This window comes from Neophocaena asiaeorientalis, unplaced genomic scaffold, assembly GCF_003031525.2.
Source record: "Neophocaena asiaeorientalis asiaeorientalis breed wild unplaced genomic scaffold, Neophocaena_asiaeorientalis_V1.1 scaffold124, whole genome shotgun sequence".
NCBI classification, from domain to species: Eukaryota; Metazoa; Chordata; class Mammalia; order Artiodactyla; family Phocoenidae; genus Neophocaena; species Neophocaena asiaeorientalis.
In genome coordinates, this window is record NW_020174135.1 from 288,004 (window position 1) to 297,425 (window position 9,422).

At 42.3% G+C, this 9,422-nt stretch overlaps 1 protein-coding gene across 3 annotated transcripts in view; it reads right to left on the reverse strand.

Moving 5' to 3' along the window:
• HSBP1L1 (heat shock factor binding protein 1 like 1) overlaps positions 1–9,416 on the reverse strand; it is a 15,771-nt gene extending 6,355 nt beyond the window's left edge. Inside the window, exons 1-4 of one of the 3 annotated variants that reach the window (XM_024754784.1) lie at positions 9,145–9,416; positions 8,549–8,615; positions 7,430–7,548; positions 6,468–6,527 (exon numbers count right to left, since the gene is read on the reverse strand). In XM_024754784.1, coding sequence (XP_024610552.1) covers positions 7,439–7,548; positions 8,549–8,615; positions 9,145–9,147 — 180 coding nt within the window. In that variant the 5' untranslated portion in view covers positions 9,148–9,416 and the 3' untranslated portion in view covers positions 6,468–6,527; positions 7,430–7,438. Of the gene's footprint in view, positions 1–6,467; positions 6,528–7,278; positions 7,549–8,548; positions 8,616–9,144 lie in introns of those variants that run through there. The other 2 variants (XM_024754783.1, XM_024754782.1) reach the window with 2 other exon arrangements.
• Positions 9,417–9,422: the final 6 nt, after the last annotated feature.

Below are 9,422 nucleotides of genomic sequence, written 5' to 3' on the forward strand. Positions count from 1 at the left end.
AGAGCAACTAAGCCCGTGCGCCACAGCTACTGAGCCTGCGCTCTAGAGACCACGAGCCACAACTACTGAGCCCACGAGCCACAACTACTGAGCCTGCGCACCTGGAGCCCGTGCTCTGCAACAAGAGAAGCCACCGCAACGAGAAGCCTGCGCACCACAACAGAGAGTAGCCCCCGCTCGCGACAACTAGAGAAAGCCTGCACGCAGCAACGAAGACCCAACGCAGCCACAAATAAATAAATAAATTTATTTAAAAAAAATAATAATATACTTCCGACACTTACTCAAAACAAATACTGTAGCCAGTAATCACCTGAAAAGACGCTCACCGTCATTTCTGTGAATATACCAAAAATCATTGAATTGGATGCTTTAATTGGATGAATTGTATGGCATGTGAATTATATCTCATTGATAAAGCTTTATTAACTGTTAACAAAAAATAAGCAAGCAAAAAGGTTACACTTCACATTTGTAAACTTACTGTATATTTATTGTAAATTTAATTTATAAGTTCATTCACATTTGACTTTAATAACTATCTTTTTCACTGGTGCTTTGTAACTGCAATATTGTTGAGTTTATAATGATTTGGCCTCTTCATTCCAAGTTTATATCTTATTGTTATAAGCTTATCATTGTAATAATAAGCTTATATCTTATTACTATCTACCTCACCCTGAACCAAGTAACTTATAAGCCATTTTCTCAAATCCTTCCAAGCACCTGCCAGGTAGATAGTTTGCAGAGAAGGAAACTAAAGCATAGATTGCCCAAAGTTACAACCAGTCGCAGAGGACATGAATTCAAAACCTAGATCTGCAGGGTTACCAAACCTTACCTCACTGCTGTGCATATTGCTTTAATCAAATTGAAATTAACTGGTAGAGAAAGTATGCTGATACCCCTGGTTCTCTGGGCATCGAGTGACTTCTGTTTCCCAACCTTCCCAGGATGGCTTTTATGCAAAGTCCAGGAATTAGACATGGCAGCGGACACAGAGGCAACCAGCCTAGGAGGTACAGAATATATTCAGGAATATAGTAAGTTATCAGGTACACTAGAGAGACTGACATACACACAGCAGACATGCAAGAGTATTCACTGCAGCATCATTTGGAAACCAATGGCAAAGAGTCAAAGGACTATTACGCTGAAGTTAGTTACGTTGTCTAGACCTCTACATATCAACACAGGCGAATCTCAAACTGCTGAATGGAAAAGCCAGGTCCGGAGGACACTACGGCATGATGCCATTCATATAGTTTTAAGACATCGAAAACAAGATCTGAGACAGTAAGACAATCAGCAGCCTCCGTGTTTGCACTAGGCTGTTACGTAGGCGTCCAAGGGTCTGTGGGCTTGACTGCCCTATTCTGCCCGCGCCGAGCCCGGACGAGACGGGGAGCTTGGGGCACCAACAGAATCAAAGCATCTCCCATGTAAAACTACCCTAGAAAACCGCATCACCGATGATTCCAAAGACCACCCTGAAAGTTTGCTTTCTCGGGTTGCTCAGTTAAAGTGCAGGGTGTTCTTGTGACCTCCCCGGATTGCCTGGGAAAGTCTGAGGTCTTGAAAATCAGACCAGGACATTTTGGAAGACTTGCTTTAAGTGGGTATCATTTTGAATTGTTTTTCCTACATTGTTTCTATTAACGGCTTTTAAAATGCATCTGATCGTAGCATTCTTCTGTGGCGTTTTTACATTTATCATCAAAGGTTCTATAAGAACAACCGCAGCTCCCCCAGGAGCTCGGCATCACCTCCCCTGCTCTCTGGGGGCCACATCACACTAGTCTCCTCCAGTCATTGCTGTTGTCCCCAGCCCTCCCTCTGGCCTCCGGTTTTCTTGTTCAAAAAGTGGTCGAGTTTTCACGCATCTCCATGGACAAAAAGATTGCAAAGTATTCTGAAACTCTCAAAATTCATTCATTAATTCAAAGAAAATGTTTGAATAGCATCTGGGCACCTGGGGTGAACAAAATCAATCGAGTTGCTGCCTCGTGGAGAAGACAATCAAATGATCACATAAAAGTAAAATTACAACTGTGATAGTCAGCAAGAGATCCCATAAAATTACTTCAGACCCGGACAGGCGCTCAAGGAAAGAATCTCTGAGGAAATTATTTTCAAGCTGAGATCAGATATAAAAAGTGCTAACTAGGCGTGCGCGCGCGTGCGCGTGTGTGTGTGTGTGTGTGTGTGTGTGTGTGTGTGTGTGTGTGTGTGTGTATGTGTGTGTGTGTAACTCCATTCCAGAGGGTACCTCAGGAGCCAGTGGTGGGAGGGAGCGGGGCTCGTCTTGCGGGGAGAGTGTAGTGGGATGCGGGGCTGGGGGGAAAGGGGGGTGCTGGCAGCTGCGGAGGCTTTGCTTGGGGAAGGAGGTGTAAGGTGATCTAACTTCAGTTCTGAAAAGATCTTTCTTGCCCAAGCTTGGAGCGGCTGAAGGGAGATTTGGGGGGAGTTAAAAATCTATGGTAATAGATCGGGCAATTGTAAAAAAGGAAGTGAAATGTGAGAATTAAAAACTTCAGACAACTGCACCCAGAACTTCTGCCTTATAGATTCATCCCTTTATTATTAAGCTTTATGCTTTCATAAGTTTCATAACAGATACATGAATGCAGGATTGGATATTGAAGTGACTCCATTTTACTTAAGTATTCAACGAATACACTGCTTTCTACTAAAATGTTGTGTTAGTCCAATTTAGATTAGAATAAGAGTATTTAAGTACATGTAAATCCATCTGTTACTTTCCCTCTTTTCCTTATGAAAACATTCTCGTTTCTTTTAAATATATGTAACAAGGTGCTGGAAAAAAGCAATTCTTTATAAAAACATTAGGAAGATATAGAAACAGGTATGATATTATGAAATGCCAAATAATCTCTTTAAAGTTAGATGTCTGGTTTGAGTGAATAATTGAGATGTCAGTCAGATGAGCCAATAAAAGGGGATCAGCCTGGGACTTTCTTTAGAAAGAAGGTAGCATATTTTTGACAATATCAATGTTTTTATTTTAGTTAATAACTGATAGAAGCTCTCTTTTCTACTTATTTAATTCCTTAAAAATCCTGGACTTTAAATTGTGTTCTGTATTATTGATGAAGGCTCAAATCTGTTTAGTTTACTTTAATTCAAGTATTTGCCCCAGTTTCTACTAAAATTATAATTACGGCTAAGATGCTTTGAGATTTTTCACATAATCAAACGGAAATGTCGTGATTTTAAACCACCAAGAATATTGAATTTAAATGATGCTATTTTAAAACTTTGGGTTTGCATCACTGTCGGGGGTGTGAAACGACCCTTCCTTTCTTTTCTTAGGTGCATTCTGTTCAATGTGCTTGGCCTGTGGTCATACCTCTGGCCCTAGTGAAATGTGCAGAGAATTCGCGGATAACACTGCTCATTAAGGCATTAGTTATAATAGCAAGGAAGTGAGAAATAACCTCACAGTCCAAGGAATAGTTAAGGGGATGGTTAAATTATTTCAACCACATAATAGAATATTAGTAACCATAAAAAGTGGGTATGAAACTTTCACCTGGGGAAAAGTGTTTACGATATGAGAACAGGATATTAGATTATAAACAATATGATCAGCTATATAAAAGTGCCTGCCTAGAAAAAAGTATTGACAGTGGTTAATTCTAAATTGTAGAATTGTGAGTGATTCTGACTTTTGTATAAATAGTATGATTTATTTTATATGCAGGAATAATGTTATTCTTTACAATGAAAGCCTTTTTAGGCGATCATAGCTCTGTTTGTACTTTGGCTCAGAGACAGGTGAATTGAACAATTGTTTGAAAGCATCTCTAACTGACAAAGTAAACTTAGGTGCAATCTTTGTGCATATCCTTGGTAACTACCTCTATGGGGGCTGGAGCGGGTGAGGGTGTCCCAGGAAGCAATCAGGGGGCTCCTGCATCACCTGTTTCTTTGGCTGTCCTTTGATTGGTTTCCTTTGGTTTGGAGAACATACTGTTAGAATTTGCTTGGACTGGGCAGATTAAACCAAGTCTTCCCCAAAACTGTGACTGGAATTATTGAATTGCAATGCAGTTATTAAAAAAGCAACTTCTGGGATTTCCCTGGCAGTCCAGTGGTTAAGACTCTGCACTTCCAATACAGAGGGTGTGGGTTCGATCCCTGGTTGGGGAACTAAGATCCCACATGCTGCGGTGGCCAAAAAAAAGCAACTTCTATCAGAAAACTGCTTGTGGTATTTTAAAGAAGGATCTAGATAGAACTTAATTCTGGAAAAAAAACTGACCTAATGTAAGTCGTGCTTTTCCTCCATGATTTACAAATATTAGGTGTGCATTGAAAAGTGCTCTGCCATTTTACAACCAGCTTTGTTAAGTGGTTAATCACCTCCTTAATTACATTCTTACTGCATTGCCTTTGTTCTTTTAATCCTTTATTTTACTAAAATGAATTCTTAAATACTAAAAATAAGAACTCATGTTATGTAGATTATTACTCAAAAAGTACAGTTTTCACTCTTTCACATTTTCAAATGACTGGTCTACTGTCTTCAAGTCTGTAAGAAAAAAGTTGAATGAAGTAACGATTGATTTATATATCAATTAATGTACAGTTACGTAAACTGGACTCCAAAGCTATCAATAAAATTAGCTTACTTTCCCGTAATTACTAGAACAGTTTTGTACAGGAAAAATTTGGAATATAGAAAACCCTAAATGTTAAATGATGTTCATTTTAGTCAGATGGAGTCTGTGTGGATTCACAGCTTAAGGGGTGTGTTCTTCAAGTGACAAAGCATCACTTTGCATCAACAGTGTGGAGAGGTTCTCCTCAGACAACAGCGTGCCTGCTTCCTCACAGCAGGAAGATGTCGGGGCGGCGGGCCAAATCCGCTGGAATACGGAACAGTAGCTCCTACCATCTGGGGGTCATGGACTCCCCTCCCCACAGCAGGAACACAGCCAGTTTAGGGGGTTTGCCGAATACCCTGAAATCCACAGCACTGTGCTAGGAATCCTTGACCCAGCAAAACCAACAAGCACAGATTTAGCCAAACAGTTTTAGACTCACTCAGGTCCTTCTTTTAATTTAAAAGGCATTATCAGCTTTTAAACGCACTTTTAGATATCTGACCTTCTCTCATGCTGCTTTAAATAATGGCTGTACGTGCATCAAAAAAGTGAAGTTTTGGGGCCTCCCTGGTGGCGCAGTGGTTGAGAGTCCGCCTGCCGATGCAGGGGACACGGGTTCGTGCCCCGGTCCGGGAAGATCTCACGTGCCGCGGAGGGGCTGGGCCCGTGAGCCATGGCCGCTGAGCCTGCGCATCCAGAGCCTGTGCTCCGCAACGGGAGAGGCCGCGACAGTGAGAGGCCCGCGTACCGTAAAAAAAAAAAGTGAAGTTTTGATACCTACTCATCCATTTAATTTGATGCCTAATATGTGGTGGGTTTTGACCAAATTTAAAACAGCCAGCTGGAGTCTGGGTGATGACAGGAAGGAACTAAATTACTGGCCGCCATCCCCTTCCTGGCAGCGTGCCCAGAGCTGGGCTCTGCAGAGGGTGGAGGGAGGACAAGGCTCCAGGGCAGGTGGACCGATCTGACGCAACCCGTCTGACGCAACCTCCCTCGGTAGAGCTAAGTATTCATCCTGCAGACAGAACTGGAGCGCCCTCCCTGAGATCTGCAGCTCGTGTGTGCAGGACACAGATTCCAATTACCCTTTCTACCAGAACAGCAGATGTAGAAATTTATAAATAAGTCACTGACAGGTGAACTCACTCTGATTCAGCAGGATAAGCATGGATGATCTGCCAGCTGACTTGGGATAACAATTGACAGAGAAATAGGAAAGCAAGGAAAACAGCAGCATCTAATTGTTCAACTAAAATTAGAATGTGCTCATAGAATCAGAATATTATGTCAGTGAAACATGCTTGAGTATCTTCACAAAAGACAAAAGGTTTGTGTCTCCAGGTATGTCACACAGATACATATTCAGTCCAAGACCCGAAGCCAAGCATTTATCTGCATCTTCAAGATGAAGTGCAGAAAAAAACCCAAAAACACTAATTCGAAAAGATACATGCACCCCAATGTTCATTGCAGCATTGTTTACAATTGCCAAGATATGGAAGCAACCCAAGTGTCCATCAACAGATGACGGATAAAGAAGATGTGGTGTGTATATACAATGGAATACTTCTCAGCCATAAACAAAGAATGAAATTTGCCATTTGCAGCAACATGGATGGACTTGGAGGGCATCACGCTAAGTGAAATAAGTCAGGCAGAGAAAGACAGATACTGTCGGATTTCACTTATATGTAGGAAATCTAAGAAACATAACAAACTAGTGAATATAACAGAAAAGAAGCAGACTCACAGGGCTTCCCCGGTGGCGCAGTGGTTGAGAGTCCGCCTGCCGATGCAGGGGACACGGGTTCGTGCCCCGGTCCGGGAGGATCCCACATGCCGCGGAGCGGCTGGGCCCATGAGCCATGGCCGCTGGGCCTGCGCGTCCGGAGCCTGTGCTCCGCAACGGGAGAGGACACAACAGTGAGAGGCCCGCGTACCGCAAAAAAAAAAAGAAGCAGACTCACAGATATAGAGAACAAATTAGTGGTTACCATTGGGGAGAGGGAAGGGGGAGAGGCAACTAGGGGTAGGGGATTAAGAGGTACAAACCATTATGTATAAAATAAGCTACAAGGATACATTGTACAACATGGGTAATACAGCCAATAGTTTCTAATAACTATAAATGGAGGATAACATTTAAAAATTGTGAGTCACTACACTGTACGCCTGTAACATATACTACTGTACGTCAACTACAATAAAACCTTCAATTAAAAAATAAAACCAATGGGCTTCCCTGGTGGCGCAGTGGTTTAGAGTCCGCCTGCCGATGCAGGGGACACAAAAAATAAAACCAAGACTAAAAACTAAAAATAAAATAGTAAAAGAAAAAAGATGAAATGCAAAATTCCACTGGAAAAGAAATATTTGCATTCTGGGGGGTGGGGTGGGATCCTCAGGAACCACTCATGAAACGGGGTGAGAACCTAATGCACATGTGTCTTCTTTAAATCCTGCCATGAACGTCTCAAACAGAAGCCACTAGTTGTCATCCCCAAGCACTCATTCATCATGACTTGTGTTTTGATTGAAAACTAATTTGAGGGATGAGGGTGAAAAGTACTTTAACAAAATCCAATTTTTAAATAATAGTTTTCCTTTAAAATGTGCACTTTTTAAGGAACAACGACAAAGAGTGTTTCTGTTCTATTTAGAAAAGAGCATTTGTGAATTTTTTTTATTATTCCTGAAGGTTTTTCATGTAGTGCAGAAGCAGTAGTTCCCTCAGTGAACAAGTATGGGCTTAAATGTTTGAAGATGAAAGCAGAAGATATGTAAACGGTGAACACCTTAGTGCCTTAATAAGGCCTCGCCATTTGCTCTTGAGCGGAACTTTCAATCCCAGCTTGCACCATCAAGTCGTTCACATTCTTCTGCAAGTCTTCAATGCGACCTCCCATTTCTTCCAGTACGAGGTTAAGGAGAACAGCACATGGAACACGGGCACCCACCCAGGTCCCTCAAAGCCTCCACGTAAACTGCATCACCAGGGCTGATAAAAATGCCCTGTGGTGCATCTAAAATGAGGGAATCAAAGGCAGCGGATGTGTACTAACACCTTAAGTCAGTGCACATGAATCACATCCCTGAGGGTCTGTACGTGCCTTTAATCTTTGCACTGTGAGCCCGGTTCTGAAACCTTGGCTCCCTTTCTGTGGACATGGATTCGGGGAGATGAGGTTGTCTGGTATGTTTATATTTTAATCAAACTCTAATCAGTATGTAAATACAATGAAAATTAACTGTGTTTAAAACAAACTTTGCTACTGTTAAATTTTATCCTGTTTCAGAATCTCTTTTTCCCTGTAGGAGCCCATCTACAGGATCTCTCTGCAAACAATTTGCACACATTTTAAGACAGGAGTTTAATTGTGTGAAGTGAGTTCACTTGGGCAAGTCTTAGGGCAAGTGTCCCCTTTTCTGGATTTTCTTAAACCGGAAACAAACATTCCACCTAACTCTGTTTGAATCCATGGCTTACCAAATGGCGAGCTGCTGAAGTTACAAAACAAAACAAGGCAAGGAGAGCCACACAGCGTACCCTGCGCTGGAGACCTAACCAGTACCTGTGCAGGGTTGACTGTTTGGGGGAGTATAAATGCTATTTAGCAGACTAACCAGATTTCTTTAGGGCTTGCTGGGAAGCCCCACTGGGTAGTATGTATTGTTCGTGTGTCCTTGTGTTTTATCCTTGCCTCATGAAATGCCCTGTATTGCTGGTCAAGCAGGAAGTAATTACCTGTGAGCGGTAATTAATACATCAGGATGCCATGTAAAGGCGCAGACGTAAACACCAGGAAGTCTTAGGTCAACAATTATCCACTAATACAGAAAACAACAAGATAGTCCCCGACAGTTCAATAGTCCAAAAGCAACTGCAGTATTTGTTATGAGACAGAAAAGGATATTTCTCAGGTTTAACGTTGCAGTCAGAGCTTGAAAGTGTTCTTGAAGTTCCTGAAATAGATTTTCTGCCTGAAAAATGAACCACAAGTGAATATATATTTACCTGTGATGCAGAGCCTTCTAAGCGCCATGGAAGAGAACCATCTATATATACAATTAGTTGGTTCCTGACAAGGTGTTAAGGCCTTCCCACTCAAAGGGTAAGGAAGGTCTATTCAACCAACAGCACTGGAGCAGTGCTAGCCAAATGCATAACTCGCTAAATAAGCAGGCCCGACCTTTACCTCACACCATTCACAACAATTAACTCAAAATGATCATACACTTAAATATAAGCGATAAACTATCAGACATCTAGATAACGTAGGAGAAAGTCTTATTAACCTTGGGCTCCTCAAAGACTTCTTGAGAAGGCCTGAGACAATCACCAGACACACCCACCGTGGGCCTCTTGCCTCGCCCACACTTGTGGGTATTTATTAGCTGGGACTGGGGTTGCAGAAATTGTTTACCAGGCCATACGGATATATCATCTATGGTGACTGACAGCAGGCGGTATTGTAAGTCGCCTTACAGTTAACAGATTTAAATCTCATACCATTTACGACACAGTTCACTCCTGGCACCCGTGTATTATCTCCATTTTAGAGCCCAGGATATAGAGGCGGATCTCCACCTGGAGCCTGCGTTTACGTATGAAGAAGGCCCTCTGTCAGGAGCTCTTCCCTTCAATCATGTCAGGAAAACGTGGATTCGAGTGTGCACAGCTAACCAATTCTTTTTAACGAGGCAAACTGGTCAGTCCTGACCACTGGTCGTCTCCTCTCCGGCGCTGCGGCTCCTTCAGCGAACGGGAAGCAGGACCGCTGGCCTCCC